The sequence below is a fragment of the Siphateles boraxobius genome, unplaced genomic scaffold, assembly GCF_051911475.1.
Source record: "Siphateles boraxobius isolate OS27281-9 unplaced genomic scaffold, OSU_SipBor_1 130, whole genome shotgun sequence".
Classification (NCBI taxonomy): domain Eukaryota; kingdom Metazoa; phylum Chordata; class Actinopteri; order Cypriniformes; family Leuciscidae; genus Siphateles; species Siphateles boraxobius.
Genome location: NW_027508734.1, coordinates 28465874 through 28483425, shown reverse-complemented (window position 1 = coordinate 28483425; position 17552 = coordinate 28465874). Strand labels below are relative to the sequence as shown.

The following is a 17552-nucleotide window of genomic DNA, read 5'->3' as shown; positions in this document are numbered from 1 at the left end:
TGAAGCAAGGCTACTTGAAGGTCAGAGTGGGGCATTGCGGAATGGTTTGTATCACGTTTAGCGACCCATTCTCTCCAGCTCATGTAGTCGGGATATTCTTGCAAGCTGAAGAATTCTTCCTCCCTTTGGTATGCTGCTCCCTTCAGCTTGTGTTCAGGTCTGGTTGGGTTATATTTGGAGTTGCCTTGAAGCTATTGCCATGTTCGGCTGCTAGATGTAGTGCTATGAACTTAGCTGAGGCTATATGTCTATAGTCTCCCCTGGTAGCTCTGCTCTTACGGGCTCTGGGCTGTCCTGTAGCGGTGGCTCGGACCAGAGTCCCCGTTTCAGAAAAGGTTGAGCATGGAAGCTGAGAGGCTTTTTTCTCTCAAGCTAGAGGGCAGAGTTTGGCCTATACCCTTTGTTGTGAGCTCTGAATGTGAACATAGATCAGTGACATTCTCTAGTGTGTCTGAACTCTCAGCGATCTCTACCTTTAGCCTTTAAAGAAGATTCAGTTCTCAAGTCATGAGTTAAAGGGATATTTCACCCAAAAATGAAAATTCTGTCAGGATTTACTCACCCTCATGTTGTTCCAACCCCGTAAGACCTTCGTTCATCTTCGGAACAGGAATTAAGATATTTTTGATTAAATCTGAGAGCTGGATCACTCCTCCATAGGCTTCAAAAGGATTGAAACTTGCCGGCCTCAAAGTTATTAAAGACATCGTTAAAATAGTCCAAGTGACTACAGTGGCTCAATCTTAAGTTTATCAAGCGACGAGAATACTTTTTGTGCACAAAAAAATAAATAAATAACGACTTTATTTCAACTATTCATTTCCTTCTCTGTGGGCTTCGAGTCAGTTCACTAGTGTAATAGCGCAGTGCTTCTGTGTCGTACGTAGACTTGTAGTCAAGACCGCCTAAACCGAGACCAAGACACTACCAAGAACAGAGGGTATCAAGACCAAGACAGACCAAGACAGACCAAGTCGAGACCGTTAAAAATTAGACTAGTGTTGAAGCTAAGCAATAACTTGAAAGATTTTGTTTTGCATTGCCTGCCTATCTCTGCTGATTTCGAAGTCTCCAAATGAATCCATTCTGCAACTTTTAAATGCATAATTATATTTTTAAAAACGAAATTATAGGCTTAAGTGCAGGATCCGAAAGTTGGTTGTTTTGTCGCTATGGTTACACACAAACACACACACACACACACATACACAAATTGTACCCAAAATCTCCTGAATGAAGTTAAAACCCATCATGTCACTGATATGTGTTTTACTAAATATTAATACATCAAAAACTGTACATGATATGTGTTTTTTAAATCAAGTGATCAAAGTGCTCGTTGCCGCTGCGATCAGTGGCGCGGATATGGTGTTTTCTCGGACGCGCGCTTCAATCCGTTGCGGATATCGTCGTGGACATTTTAGTATTGTATTGCTAAATCCCCCGACCACTATGTCGGTCTGAGGCAGCGAGACCTAGACAAGACCGAGAGGTCCGGGACCAAGACAAGACCAAGGCCGTGACAAGACCGTAAAAGTGACCGAACTCGAGACATACATCACTAGTTGTACGTCACACGCATCACACACATGACCAGCGTTGGCCAATAGTGAGCCTACGTGTGACGTAGCTCTACGCAATCATACTAAGTTAACTGACTAGAGGCCAACAGAGAAGGAAATGAATAGTTGAAATAAAGTCGTTATTTTTGTTTGTTTTTGCGCACAAAATGTATTCTCGTCGCTTGATAAACTTAAGATTGAGCCACTGTAGTCACTTGGACTATTTTAACGATATCTTTAATAACTTTTCGGGGCTGGCAAGTGTCAATCCCTTAGAAGCCTATGGAGGAGTGAGCCAGCTCTCAGATTTAATCAAAAATATCTTAATTCGTGTTCCGAAGATGAGCGAAGGTTTTACGGGCTTGGAACAACATGAGGGTGAGTAAATACTGACAGAATTTTCATTTTTGGGTGAACTATCCCTTTAAAGACTTGAGTCATGTCTGACATTACAGAGTTAGTTGTGATCAACATCATTCAACCTCTAGCATGTTAGTTTTCTGGTTTATGAATCTTAAAACTGAATTAAAAAATTATAAAATTATGTAGATTATGTTTTTATGTCATGTTTATATTAAACCACAACAGTCAAAATCTGTTCACAGAATAAAATAAAAAATGTACATCCCTCATGATAAACTGATAAATTAATAAATAATGTACTGTACAAATACCTTTTAAACATCATAAGATAAAATACCATGACTGTGATAGATTTGTGACTGTAGCCAACAAACATTTTTAGTCAAATCTGTAGTTATTAACTCAAATCTAATTTGGGGGAAAAAACTATAAAAGAAGAAATTCTCAAAATTTTCACCCCAGGTGATATTTATGAGGCCACAACCACTTTGAATGTTTTTTAAAGTGGTTGTAAAAGTGGGTTGGAATAATTTATTCGATATGCATTTCTTGTTTATTGATGTAAAAGTGTATACTGTTGTATAAAAACAAAACAAACTCTCAATTATGCTTTTGGTATGAATATGACAAGAAAGTTATTCGGTGCAACAGCATTGAAGTTTCTTTATTTTGACAATGGGTGATTCCGCAGACGGTAACAAGGGTTGGAAAGGTGTTTACGGATGTAAGTGTGACCGGTTGATAATCTAACGTTCAGTGTTGTTCCTGAGAATTGGGCTACTAATTGCAAATGACTGGACACGCCCACCGGTGTTGAGCCACGGTTGATATTGAGTACACCTGCGCGGTGCAATCAGGCGGGCGCGTCTATGGCTAGTGGTGTGATAAAACCCTGTCTAAGGTTGGTTAATGGTTATTCTTCTCTGTGCGGGGTGAAGTAACCGGCTACCCATTTCTAGTTGCGTCGACTCTCTGGAATGTGTGTGCGTGAAGTGACGAGGGCAGGGGACATAAAGGTTACTATAGCTTAAAATCCCCTACGAGGTGCGGCCCAAGAGCGCTAGCTGCTGTGTTTTTTTTTGTGCTGTTTTTTTTAATTATTATCTTTATTTTCGGTCACTGTTTCATGGTCCTAGTGCAACTGGCGGCTGCGGATATTGCGGTTGTCAACCGCTAACGATCGAGCTCTTTAACGAGCTGCTCGTAAGAAATGTGTTGAAAGACTGACGTAGCCTAATGTATGTTTGATGAGCTATTAAGTTATAGTACACTGATATGCTGGTAGCCTGGTCCAGGTCAAGCAGTGCAAACAATATTAACCTCAAGTCTTAATTGAGAAGTGAAATATGATGTTACTGTGACTGAGTGTTGTTATTATTTTCTTTTCGGTTGTTGTTGTGTTAAATCCATTTGCCAGTTCTACCCGCTGGTAGCTAGAACTGCGATATTGAGGCTTAACAGAAGGGGGAGTGTATTGGTTTTCTTTTGATGTTCTTTTTATTTGGTGTGACACGTGTTTTATGTTTTGTTTATTCACTGATTTGCTGTGTTTTCTTTCCCTCTGTTAAAGTGGTCAAATTTTGGTCTCTTGTTTCACCAAGACCGAACCAGCAGGGTCCTTCCTTTTGTTGTAATTCTTTTTGGTTTAATTGTCTTTTTTTGGGGTTATTTTAATTACTTGATACTTTCCTGGGTGGAGACGGAACCTAGGTGGCGTAGTCGGGTATATTTATATCGAACCAAAGGTTACAATTATGGCGCAGTCGGCAGGGTAACCTTTTGTGTGAAACGGAGACGTGACTTTATTACTTTTTTTTTTTTTATATATATTTTTTTTATATTTATTTTCAGCAGCTAGCGCATTAGAATACTGTTTGCTACTTTCCTCTCCTGTGTTTTTGATGTGTCACTTAGATTGTCATTATGGAGGATGAGATGCAGCAATTGCGAGACTTGGTAGCCCAACTTAAGGCTGATAATGAACTCCTGCGACAAGAACGTTTGGAGGTTCAGGCAAGTCCGAGTATTGCGCCCTCTGGGTCTAATCATAGGGGGGCGGGTTTAGATGTGGGGCCAAGATCTTCCTCCATTGGTAATCCAGTAGTGACGGAAAGGTTGATTTATGTTCCTAGGGAGAGGAAATGTCCTGTTTTTTGGGGCCGCACCGGAATTTCTTTAGCTGTTTGGCTAGAGGAAGTGAAGGCCAGTATGCGTGTTCGCCATCTATCCATTTTTGATAAAGCACACTTCTTGTATGACCATCTAGAGGGGGAAGCTAGGGAAGAAATAAAATTTAGGCCTAGTGAAGACCGGGAAGACCCAGATAAAATTATTCAAATACTTACGGAGCTTTATGGCTGCCCGGATTCATATGTTGTTTTGCAGGAGAATTTCTTCCCTCGACGACAACTGGAGGGGGAGACGTTTCAAGAATTTTCACATGCCCTTCTTGACTTGATGTCAAAAGTAATACAAAATGCTCCAAACGGTATGCCCAATTCGGATGTCCTGTTGCGTGACCAGTTTGAGTACGTGCTGGATTCTGCCCTTCGTAGGGGATTAAAACAGTTTGTACGCCAGCATTCTGGGGCTACCCTACTTGATGTGAGAGGGGAAGCTATTAGATGGGAACGGGAGGGTATGTCGAGGGCTACTGGGGGTCGTAGTTTGTCAACCTCTTCTTATGGGCTGCAATATGGGGTTTATGGGTCTGCGCTAGTTTCCACCAAACCTGAATTTTCGGAGCTAAAAGAGATGCTCAAAAAGCAACAAGGGCAGCTTGATCAGTTAACCCGTAGTATGACTTTGCTTCAAAATGCCCCAAGGAGTCGCCCTTTCACCGAAAGTTCCTTTAATAGGGGTTCAGTTATTTGTAGGAAGTGCCAACAGCCTGGTCATTTTGCCCGCGAATGTAGTTCTTAAAGTTTGTCACCAAGGGTTAATCCCTCTTCCTCCCGTCACCCTCAGCCAGTCGCGCCAAGGTCCCAGCCCGCTGTTACCTTTCAGGAAAACTAGAACCTTCTGTGCTCCCGAGCCACAGTTCAGAAGGGTATGTGTTGGGCTCCGATGCTGTTTTCCCTGCTATAGAGCACATGGCCCCATTATTATCACCATGCCCCCAGGTGACTGTTAGTATGGGTGGGGTGTTAGTTTCCTGTTTGTTGGACACCGGTTCAATGGTGTCTACAGTGACAAAGTTTTTATTTGCACAACTTTGAGCCGTGGGGGGTAGAAAAGCTCCACTCCTGTAATTGGTTGCAGCTTAAGGCGGCCAATGGCTTAGATATTCCATACATAGGCTATCTAGAGCTGGATGTGGAAGTCTTTGGCAAAGTGATCACTAAACGTGGAGTGCTCATAGTTAAAGATTCCCCAGGTACTTCTACTCAGGCTTCCGGTATTTTGGGTATGAATGTTATTCGAGAATGTTATCGCGATTTGTTTGTACAATATGGACCAACTATTTTCGAAACCGCTTTAGTGCAGCATGCCCCTAATTCTTGGCAACAAGCCTTGCAGAAGTGCCATCAAGCTCAAGTTCATGCTCCTTTAGATTCTTCAGCCCGTGTTCGGGTTCGAGGCGGTAGGTGCGTTCGTGTATCAGGCCGTACCATGAAGTTTATCCCGGCTACTTGCTCTCAGCAACATACGGGATTGACTGTAGTATTTGAGCCTTCAAGTGGTGGGCTGGCAGCTGGTCTTTTGACTTCCCCTGCCGTGGTTAGGGTAGTTCGTGGACAGGTTTATATTCCAGTAATTAATGTGGGGTTAGTGGATGTTAACCTTTATGCACGAACCGTTCTTGGTACCATTAGTCAAGTAACTGTGATGAGTTTACCCAGGGGTGTAGAGGATGTTCCCTTGAGTGTGCAGGCCACAGTTTCTTCCCAGATGACTGTAAATCCCCTACAAGACAAGATAGATTCTGTTGATCTGTCCCCAATGACCCCTGAAGAACAGTGTCAAGTCAGGGCTTTACTATCTAAGTACTCTTCAGTGTTTGCAGCATATGATGGCGATTTGGGCTGTACTACTCTGATCTCCCATGACATTCCTTTGATTGATGAGGTTCCTGTTAGGCAGCGTTATAGACTCATTCCTCCCTCAGAATATGAAGCCGTTAAGGCACATATTAATCAGTTGCTGGAAACTCAAATCATAAGAGAGAATAGCAGCCCCTATGCTTCTCCCATTGTCCTGGTGAAGAAAAAGGATGGTAGTCTGCGACTATGTGTTGACTATCGCCAACTTAACAGCAAGACCAGAAAAGATTCGTTTCCTTTACCAAGAATTGAGGAATCTTTGGACGCTCTTGCCGGTGCCAGGTGGTTCACTACAATGGATCTTGCTAGCGGCTACAATCAGGTCCCGGTGGCTGAAAAGGACAAGATGAAGACGGCTTTCTACACCTTTTGGGTTATATGAGTGGAATAGGATGGCCTTCGGCCTGTGCAACGCCCCTAGTACATTTCAGAGACTGATGGAGCGTATGTTTGGCTCGCAGCATTTTCAATCATTGTTGCTGTATCTGGACGATGTTATTGTCTTCTCTTCCACAGTGTCTGAGCATCTACAACGGCTGGAGGTGGTCCATAAGCGTCTACAACGAGAAGGTTTGAAAGCCAAATTGGAGAAGTGTTCGTTCTTTCAGTCTGAGGTGAACTATTTGGGACATTTGATTACTGCCCATGGGGTGGCTACCGATCCGAAGAAAATTGAGGCAGTTGCCAATTGGCAGCCTCCCCAGCTGGTTTCGGAACTTCGGTCATTTCTGGGTTTCGCAAGCTATTACAGGAGGTTCGTGGAGTCTTTTGCTAAACTGGCTGCTCCACTTCATCGCCTGGTAGCTGACCTGACTGGAGCTGAAAGGAAGATCCCAGCCCGGTCCTGCAGGGGGTCCTGGACAGAGGAGTGTCAGCAGAGTTTTGATGCCCTGAAGCAACAGTTGGTGAGTGCTCCATTGCTGGCGTATGCTGACTTCTCTTTGCCATTCATCTTAGAAGTGGATGCCAGTTATAGCGGATTGGGAGCAGTCCTGTCACAGGAACAGGAGGGCCGAGTTCGACCAGTAGCCTATGCCAGTCGTGGGTTAAGGCCTACGGAGAGGAACATCTCCAATTATAGTTCCATGAAACTTGAGTTTCTTGCCCTTAAATGGGCAATGGCCGAGAAATTCCGTGAGTATTTACTGGGACACAAGTGTGGTATATACGGACAATAACCCTCTGAGCTACCTCAACACCGCTAAGCTCGGGGCTTTAGAACAGCGAAGGGCTGCCCAACTTGCCGCTTTTGACTTCAGTATTAAGTATCGTTCTGGACGTAGTAATCGTAATGCTGATGCACTCTCACGACAGCACCCGGCTGGACCTGTTCTGGAAGCTATGATTCCAGGAAGTTCTCTGCCAGAGCCTCTCCAACAAGTCGCTTCTACTGGACCCATGAGCGGGGTGCAAACATCCATTACTGCTTTTCCTGGCTATTTTCTGCAGATTTACATGGCCTACAGAAAGCAGATATGCAGTGTTGGGAGTATTCCTGAAGTTATGGAGAAGAGGGACATACCCTTCTCATGGAGAGAGGCAGGGGTTGTGTCCAGATGTAGGTAAACTCTTGAAACAGTGGAAGCGATTGCAGATGAAGGATGGTGTAATGTACCGTCAGTGTTACCATCCCCAGGGCGGTGAGGCCTTTCTGTAGCTGTTGCTCCCAACATCCTTAAAAACTATGGTGATGCAGCAGCTTCATGATGAGCATGGCCATCAAGGAGTGGAGCGTACGACAGAGCTGGTGAGACAAAGATGTTTCTGGCCAGGTATGGGTGAGGATGTGAAACGTTGGTGCCAACAATGTGAACGTTGTACTGTTGCTAAAGATGTCTTCCCTCGAGTACAGACATATACAGGGATTAAAGTTCTCCGTCGCTACGACGGATTTCCGTTAATTGCAGCGAGTCTATGACGGATTTCCGTCAATTGCAGGGTTCCCGTCTGTCCATGCCTTAAATTCACTTTTCATAATTTTAAGGCCGTAAATAGGCTTTCGTTTCTCAAATAGTGTGATAAATGTCTTAATTTTAGTTTGCAGAGGTCTTAAATTAAGGAAAGACGAGGTGTAGGCCTATTCACCCTGCTGAGGAGGATGTGATAAAGCCTGGATTGGAGCGAATGCACGTTCCATCCACTCTAAGCATTTTGTAATCGCTTCGCTTTTGGTCCACTCCGGGTTTTCAAATCCCGCGCACGGAAAAACTGCTCCGTGTTCACTTTTGGAGAAGTGCATGTCAGGCTACAGCTGGTTTGCTGCGGTCCGAATTCGAGCGCGTTTGTTCCCAGAGCCCCCCGCAGCGTTGGTCTTGTTTCACACTCAACTTGGCGCATGCTAGAAAACAGAACGCGGGTCAATATTGGCCGTTTCTCAATACCAAGTAACCTACGCAAACTTCGGACTTGCGTCCTTGGTAGTTCAGACTTGCCAAGTTCGACTCAGGAGAACGAACTCCGGAGGACGAGAGGACGCGAGTCCGGTTATTCTGCAAATGGAACAGCGCGTTCTTGATCGCGTCACTCAGCTCGCTCTGCTACTCCGGTTATGTCTTTATGTATATTTTAGGCAACAATAAAACGAAATATGGTATAAAATACAACTCTGCCTCTTTTCATCAACAATACAACGAAATGTAACTTATATAAAACACCTCTTTTCATAATAAATGAACATATTATCATAAACATATTGGCCAAACAAATGTGGTTCAGGCAACGCACATTGATTATCTTCACTGCATATATTTATAACAACACGAAATATAAAACACAACCCTGCTACTTTTTGTTTTCATTTTAAAAATATCAAACATTATTGATCATTAAAACTGACATTTAACAAACACAGGGTTGTATCGTTTTATTTTATTATACATGTACACATACAGTGAAGAGAATGCATATTAAAATATATATAAATAATATTTTATATATTTTAGAATATATAACATTACACAACCCTGTCTCTTTTTGTTAAATGTCAGTTTTAATGATCAATAATATCCAGTATAAAAGTATAAGTAGCCTAATAGGTAGGCTATAAGAAGCTATACAATGAGAAATAAAGCAAACAATTCAGTCAAACATTAACATTGTAGCCTATTAGAGAGCTGACTAAAGTTAAATAGCCTAAATATATAAAGTTATGAAACTTCACTTTGCCCTCAGCCAAAACGATTTGCCATGGAACAAACTATATATTAATACAGCATGTTTGGTCTTATAAAATAAATAAAAACATGCACTGAAAAGTTATGTAGATGGTTGATTATTTGTCAAGCTAAGTAATTCTTTTTCATAGATTAAAATAGATTTTAAAATACGCAAACTGGCAATATTAAATCGGTTTAAAACATCTCCCCTTAAAACGCTATTGGTCTCGACAATTTAAATAAAGTTAAAGGAATATGACTTGGCCTGAAAAAAAGTTCAGTCAGAAGAATTTTTTTCACTTTAATCCCTGCATATATGGGTCATTTGTTGGTTTCAAGGCCTAACCAAATTCTGGCCATCGACTTTACTTTGATCGAGCCATCACAGAATGGAATGGAGAATGTTCTAGTTCTGACAGATGTGTTTTCGAAGTACACCCAGGCCGTGCCTACCCGGGACCAGAGAGCATCTACAGTGGCAAAAGTATTAGTTAATGAGTGGTTCTACAAGTTTGGCGTTCCTAGTCGCATCCACTCGGACCAGGGAAGGAATTTCGAAAGCACCCTTATTCAACAGTTGTGTGCGTTGTATGGCATTGAACGGAGTCGGACCACCCCAGCCCATCCTACTGGAAATGGTCAATGCGAGCGATTTAATCGCACTTTGTACAATCTGCTGCGTACTCTGCCCTCGTGCAAGAAGAACTGGGCAGCATATCTTCCTCAAGTGGTATTTTCTTATAACACTACTCCACACCAGTCTACAGGTGAATCCCCATATTTCTTAATGCTTGGGCAAGATCCACAATTGCCGGTTGATTTTCTTTTGGGCAGAATCGATACTCCTACTCGGGGCAGTGTCCATGATTGGATTTATGACCATCAAGCAAGACTTCAAGTGTCCTTTGATGGAGCTAGAAGTCGTATGAAGGCTGCAGCGGGCCGTAGGAAAGAGTGACATGATCGGAGGGTACAGGATGAGCCTTTGAGCCAAGGTCAATTGGTGAACCTGCGGGACCTTTGTGTGCAAGGCCGAGCAAAGATCCAAGATCACTGGAGTTCTGTCCTTTATAAAGTGCTGCGAGCCCCGACACCTGGTGGGTCCGTGTACACCATTGCGCCTGTAGAAGATTTGGAGAAGGTTAGACATGTGCATCGTACGTTGTTAAGAGTCCAACCAGCTGGCCGGAATCTGGCAGAACATGTTAGCCCTCTTTCTTCAGACTCAGATCAAGCATCGGTGGACCCTGGAGAGGAGGATATACTGGATGCGTGGCTAGTGGTGCTGCCAGAACAAGAAGTTCCTCCCCCAGTGACCGTACCCATTGCTGTCCCTTCACCTACACGTGGTGTGCCACCTCTGACCCAAATCCCTGAGTGTGCCTCCATACCCTCTAGTAGAGTTCCTGAGCATTCGGTGGTCCATGAGCATTGTTCTAGTGATCCCTCAATGGCGTCAGGGGGTGTCTCCATTACTGAAGGGGCACCACTACGACGGACCACTCGAAAAACCGCAGGCTACCATTCCAATGCCCATCATTTGCCAGTGACAATGGGGGGCAGAGGAGGTATTGTGAATTCGCATGTAACTGTCATTAGCAATGATACTACTCTCTTTAGGCCTTGGCGTTGATTATCGTTGGGTCGCCGAATTTAAAAACTAGGGGGTAGATTGTGACCGGTTGATAATCTAACGTTCAGTGTTGTTCCTGAGAATTGGGCTACACATTGCAAATGACTGGACACGCCCACCGTTGTTGAGCCGCGGTTTATATTGAGTATACCTGCGCGGTGCAATCAGGCGGGCGCGTCTATGGCTAGTGGTGTGATAAAAACCATGTCTAAGGTTGGTTAATGGTTATTCTTCTCTGTGCGGGGTGAAGTAACCGGCTACCCATTTCTAGTTGCGTCGACTCTCTGGAATGTGTGTGCGTGAAGTGAAGAGGGCAGGGGACATAAAGGTTATTATAGCTTAAAATCCCCTACGAGGTGCGGCCCAAGAGCGCTAGCTGCTGTGTTTTTTTTGCTGTTTTTTTTAATTATTATCTTTATTTTCGGTCACTGTTTCATGGTCCTAGTGCAACTGGCGGCTGCGGATATTGCGGTTGTGAACCGCTAACGATCGAGCTCTTTAACGAGCTGCTCGTAAGAAATGTGGTGAAAGACTGACGTAGCCTAATGTATGTTTGAGCTATTAAGTTATAGTACACTGATATGCTGGTAGCCTTGTCCATGTCAAGCAGCGCAAACAATATTAACCTCAAGTCTTAATTGAGAAGTGAAATATGACGTTACTGTGACTGAGTGTTGTAATTATTTTCTTTTCGGTTGTTGTTGTGTTAAATCCATTTGCCAGTTCTACCCGCTGGTAGCTAGAACTGCGATATTGAGGCTTAACAGAAGGGGGAGTGTATTGGTTTTCTTTTGATATTCTTTTTATTTGGTGTGACACGTGTTTTATGTTTTGTTTATTCACTGATTTGCTGTGTTTTCTTTCCTTCTGTTAAAGTGGTCAAATTGTGGTCTCTTGTTTCTGTCGATATTAATTGGTAAGCTGTATTGGAGACTTATTTCAGGGTTCCCACGGGTCATGGAATTTCTGAAATGTCATGGAATTTTAAAAGGTCTATTCCAGACATTAAAAGTCAGGGAATTTTATATATTTTTTGTCCAAGTCATGGAATATCAGGGAATTTAGTTTGTTGCTTTAAATTTTAGTTTCCATTTATCAAAATGTGATTTTTCTATACCGATTCTCACCAGCAGGGGGTGCAAGTGCGTGTTGTTGACAAAGACCAGAGCAACAGTTAAAAGCAAGCAATTCATTCATAAAAACTCATTTACAACAATTGAGCATGCATTAAGTTTTTTGTGATGATTATCTATCTGGGTTATTATATATGCGGAAAAGATGATAAAGGCACAAAAGCTGTTTTTATGTTTTATTCATTAACTTCATTGTTACTTTTCCTGTGTAGCCTTACATGTTATCAACTTTTTCTACCATGAATGGGATTATAATAGGTTTCCCTCAATATCTCATCATACTCAAGGATTCCCCTTCCATCAGGACAAAACACTTAACGTAGCTTAATGGACTAATACAGTGATATAAAAGACCAAACTCGCACCTTATTGGGGAAGTATGCCTACTTACATGTTAATATTCCTACATACATGATTAATCTGGGAAGGGTCATAGCACTTTCATATTGTTGTCCTATAACGTTATTGTTAGTTTAACTGTAACTTAAGTCGCTTTGGATAAAAGCGTCTGCTAAAAGACTAAATGTAAAATTGACTTGACATTCGCACATTTCTAAACCGTCTCTAAAGTAACATTGGTAGTCCTATAGGCCTAAACGTTTCTAACTTCAATTTATTTGTACACATACATGGACACTTTACAGTTGGTTTTATGACTGCAAGTCGTTCTCTTCAAATGCTATTGAAGTTAGAAACGTGTATACCAATGTCGTATGTAACTTTAGAGACGGTCCCTAAATGTCCCAAATGTCAAGCCAATTTATGCCAGTATCACTGAGAAACGCTGAGCTTTTAACTTTGCGCGTTAAGTTCATATTCTGAGTCCTTCTGCTTGCCTGCGAGTTTGGTCTTTTATATCACTGTTAGTCCATTAAGCTACGTTAAGCGTTTTATATGTCCAGCAGGGGAATCCTGACGTATTGAGGGAAACCCTAGCTACTGCATGCAGCACAATCGCCGCAATATAAGGTTGAGGCAACTAAACAACCAATAGATATGTCACTCAAATGTAACATTGGATCTGTATACATCCGCATCGGGGGAATAACATTATAATCTCGTTCACGGTAGAGATGCATGTAGGCTACACAGGAAAAGTAATTGTGAAGACACTGAATTTCACATAAAACATAATAATCACAGATACACTTACATTGTTGTAAATTATTTTCTATGAATGAATGGCTGCTCTAACTGTTGTTGCTCTGGTCTTCGTCAACAACACGCGCTTGCACCCCCTTCTGGTGAGGTCGACTAACAGCAGATGGAGATTATGCTCGGTAATCTACTGCTTTTCCTGCAGTTCCTGGACGTCAATGTTGAATTTACTGTCGAATTTGAACCACTGAATTTGTAGAAGTAAATTTGCAAAGCGAAATAAAATGGACCGAAAACCAACTGTTGAATATTATAGGTTGTATTTTTTTATCAGTTTGAATATTTTGGAAGTGAAATATGAAGGGTTAATATGGATTATTGAAATTTTACTAATGAAAATGTGTTTGAAATGTTTTGAATTTAAATATTCACAGCTTAAATATTCAACCATGGTGAATTTCAGCCCATAAAAATGCAAGCCCTAAAAATACAATGCATTAAAATACAAGCAGGGTTAATGCAATGCATATTTTTTTCAAGTAGTACAATTTTTTTTTTTTGAAAAAACAAAAGGGACAATACATATTAATGAACATTTTCACAAATGTAAATATGTCAGATTATAGCCTTAGGCTAATTTCCATCTGCAATTCAACAGGCTTTTTGTTTCAAAAACATTTGGCATTATTTTACTTCCATATTATAGGTCATGGAAATTCATCTTTTTAGTCAGGGAAAAGTCAGGGAATTTGACATTTGGTTTAGAGTGGGAACCCTGTTATTTTGATGTTTTTATGTGGATGATTTTATTCCCTGTGATAAATAAATTTGGTATACTTTTGGAAAGTCACGTCTCTGTCTTCAGTGCAAACCGAACCAGCAGGGTCCTTCCTTTTGTTGTAATTCTTTTTGGTTTAATTGTCTTTTTTGGGGGGGGTTATTTTTATTACTTTATACTTTCCTGGGTGGAGACGGAACCTAGGTGGCGTAGTCCGGTATATTTATATCGAACCAAAGGTTACATAAGCATGACATTTTCAGCCTAATATGACCCACCAGCTTCAAAATTTCATTTAATACTTTAAATTTAGGAATATGGTAGGCCTACTGAACTTTTGGAAATTGTTTGTAAAATGTTCTCATGTCAATTAAATAAAATATAACCATTAAAATTGTTCTTTTCTTTACATTGTCATTTTTAAAATAGCAAACTACAGAAGACATCAAAAAATGGATGATTCACACTGTTTTATAATTATTAAATCAGTGTGAATTATCCCTTTTGTCACACAGTCAGTCAGGCCAGAGTCTTAAAAAATTCACTGGGTTTGGTGTTCTCTTTGATTGAAAATTTATTGGTGATTCAGGTAAGCGCAGAAGTCAACACCATCCATGATACTTGAGTGATTGTTGTTGTAGTTTGGGCTGCAGATCTAGGTGCTGAAGGCAAGTTCTGTTGCTCCTATGAATGAGAAAACCACCAAGGTCGAACAAATTAATTTAATTACAAATTGCATTTAATTAAGCTTTACATTTAAATATGTAAATAAAAAACTGAACATTTTAATGTGAATTAAAGACATTTTGGTCATGTTTTGAAATGTCCAAACTTCCACCAAATGTAATGTGTATTTTTTGTTGTACTTTTGCAAGCATGAGTTCCAGAATGAGAAGGAGATAAATTAATGTTTGTGTCGTTACACTCACAGCACTGGTAGAGCCTGTTGATTCTGATGATGTCATTCTGGCTCATCTGAGTAGATGTGCCCAACGCAACATTATTGTTAGGAATGGGAATCATGGTGGGAAGGCCATTCTTGGAGAAAGCATATCTGATAGAGCAAGTGGCATAGATGCCGTTAGATTATAATCTGGAACACTGAGAGAAACCTCATCTCCTCTTGAGCTCACTCACCTCTCGTACTGCATCACAGAGCTGTAGTCGTAGGGAGTTCCTTGGTTCAGGGTGTTGATTTTGTTGAAGTTGTACTTCATGTCTGATGAGCAAACGCAACTTTTACCTATGGATCTAGAAATCTATTGTATTAAATAAACTAACCTAATAACACTATATACATGCATTCTTCTTACAACAAAAACAATACCATCACTGATGTTCTCCCAGACGACTTGGATGTGATTGTCACGGTCACTGCGGGTCTGTTCATGGTTGAAGCCGAGAGCGTGGAGCAGCTCATGCTGCACAGTGCTGTGGTAAAGGCAGCCATTACGGGCCAGAGACACAGTCTGGGCATAACCCTGACGACCAACGTACGAGTAACATCTGTGAGACAGAGATCCATAAATTGTAAAATTTTTCCCAATCTTAGATATTATCTTCACCTATTCATCATCTTGATTTACTTTTCATCACAAATTACATTTTGATGGTAAATAATTTTGAGTTTTGTATAGTCTTCGCCTTGTCTCTGTCTTATCTTGAAAAGATTAGTTGCGTTATGTACCCACTGCGAGACTCAATGCTAATATAGTCTCTCTCATTGCTGCGGGGAAAGAAGCGGATACAAGTGCTGTAGGAGAAAGATTCCAGACCACGCTGGATGATCTCCAGCTCACGGGACGCTGAAAGGGCAAAGAGATCAGAGTTTGCTATTGTGGAGAGTTACATCCTTTCATTAAATCTCAGCAGCATGCAAAGGTTACTTTCATGAATTTGTCCTACAAAACATTTATCATAATATCAGTGACTTACAGTAATGGTTGGCGATGACGTAAGGTACATAAATCTTGCCATCGCTGTATTTGGACCAGAGGCAGCCGTAGGAGGTACAGGGATCAGCATTTTTCTCATTCACAGCAATGTCATCCATTAGCTTGGGCTCATCAGGTTCAGGAACTAACACATAAACAGTTAATTTGGGACTTTTTAATGAAGGACAATTGCAACATGTCTATTGGTGAGTAAGTGATGAGTGCGTATATACCAATGCCTCTGTTGGCTCTGTGCAGCAGTTCAGACACAGACAGCTCAGCAGACTTGTCCTCGACTATTATTAAAACACATCAACACATTCACCATTACTTCAGTCAATTCATAATGTAGGAACTGTTTCTTTGATGAATTATTTAATGTTTCAGTTCAAAGATTTTTACAATCTCATATTTACAGTGAGAGCTTCTGGAGTATTTGACTTACCAGGCTGAATGTGAGTTAAGCCAGAACACCACACACAACACGGACATGGAAAATAAATATTTAAACATTAAGTGAAGTCAAAGCATATTATATTCTTCAATATTACATAAATTAGTATATGAAGAAATTGCATGCATCATTTTCAAAGTACTACGTGTGTTCATGTATAATTATGTGTTTTACCTTCCCCTCGATGGAGAAGACCAGCAGGGCCAACAGGCCAAAAGTAACCCTAGTCACAAACATGGCAGCCAAAGACCTATGATGAGAGAGATAAAAGACCTGCAGAAAGAACCAGGGCACAGCAGTTTGGTGAGACAGAATTTACATATACACTATTGGTCGTGTGAAACCTGAAATCTCAAATAAAATACAAAGCCATGAAAAGTATAATTTTTTAATTAAATTAAAAGTTCGGGTGGACACCATAACCTTTTCAAATGGTACAAAAACTATTTAAGTATTCAATAAATATATGTTGCCTTCCTCATTTCCTATTCTGCTCAAAAAATCCATGAACTTCATAAATTGGAAAATGTTTGAACAGACACCTCAAACATACCACTATTCTCACCTCAGTCCCTCAAGCTTCATAGAGCAACACGTTTTATACCATGGTTCGAGTCCATATCAAAATGATCTTGACAAATACGGGCAAAAGAGTTCAGATTTGTTTAACCTTGTTTGAAAAGGAACAGGTGTGAAATTCCCTTCATAGGAGCATGTGTCATAAACAACTCTTATGAATGCATCAGAACGTATGGGTTCTCTTCTTAAAACACTTTTTTTCATAAATAATTTTTTATTGTATTTTGTATTTTAAAAGCTAATCACCTTAAATAATAAATATTTTTATATATAATGCCTAATATAACCTTTTTCTCAAGCATTTAAAGCGGCAGATGACAGAACTGCAGCATGCACTTATATTAAACACAATGTTATTGTGCATTGGACACTAATATACTTATCGTTATAGTTATATATGTAGTTATCGTTCTTGGTGTGAATGGGCCTTAACTGCAGGTAACTACTTTTTAAACATTTTGGCTGTTGCTACTAACAACTAACTAGAGTTGGGGTACTCGAACTCGGACTCGGAATTTTGAATTCACGCACTCGGATGAATTTGTACTCGGCTTGACACGGACTCGGACATTTTAGACTCGGAAAAATGTCCGAGTCCAGTCGAGTCCGGGCACTAGAGGACACAATATTATTCAAAAACGAAACCAAACTACTTGTATTGTTTCCGCGTTGAGCATTAGCCAATCACAGACATGTATATTAAGCGCATGAACACAGTGGCAAATCGGAGGCATTTTAGAGTCAACATGCAGAGAATTCGCTTAAAATTTATGTTCAGAATCAGCACAAGCTTTATCCTTTCGCAAATCCCCTCATAAAC

The 17552-nt window shown here is 41.0% G+C and overlaps 1 protein-coding gene across 1 annotated transcript; it reads right to left on the bottom strand.

Annotated features, from left to right (window-relative positions):
- Positions 1–14314: 14314 nt before the first annotated feature.
- Positions 14315–16405, bottom strand: LOC143737483 (high choriolytic enzyme 1-like). Its single transcript, XM_077229007.1, has 8 exons — positions 16328–16405; positions 15933–15984; positions 15701–15844; positions 15453–15570; positions 15093–15271; positions 14903–14984; positions 14695–14819; positions 14315–14449 (listed from the first exon to the last, which is right to left on the bottom strand). Coding segments are annotated over exons 1-8 (765 nt in total). The 5' UTR covers positions 16391–16405; the 3' UTR covers positions 14315–14447.
- Positions 16406–17552: the final 1147 nt, after the last annotated feature.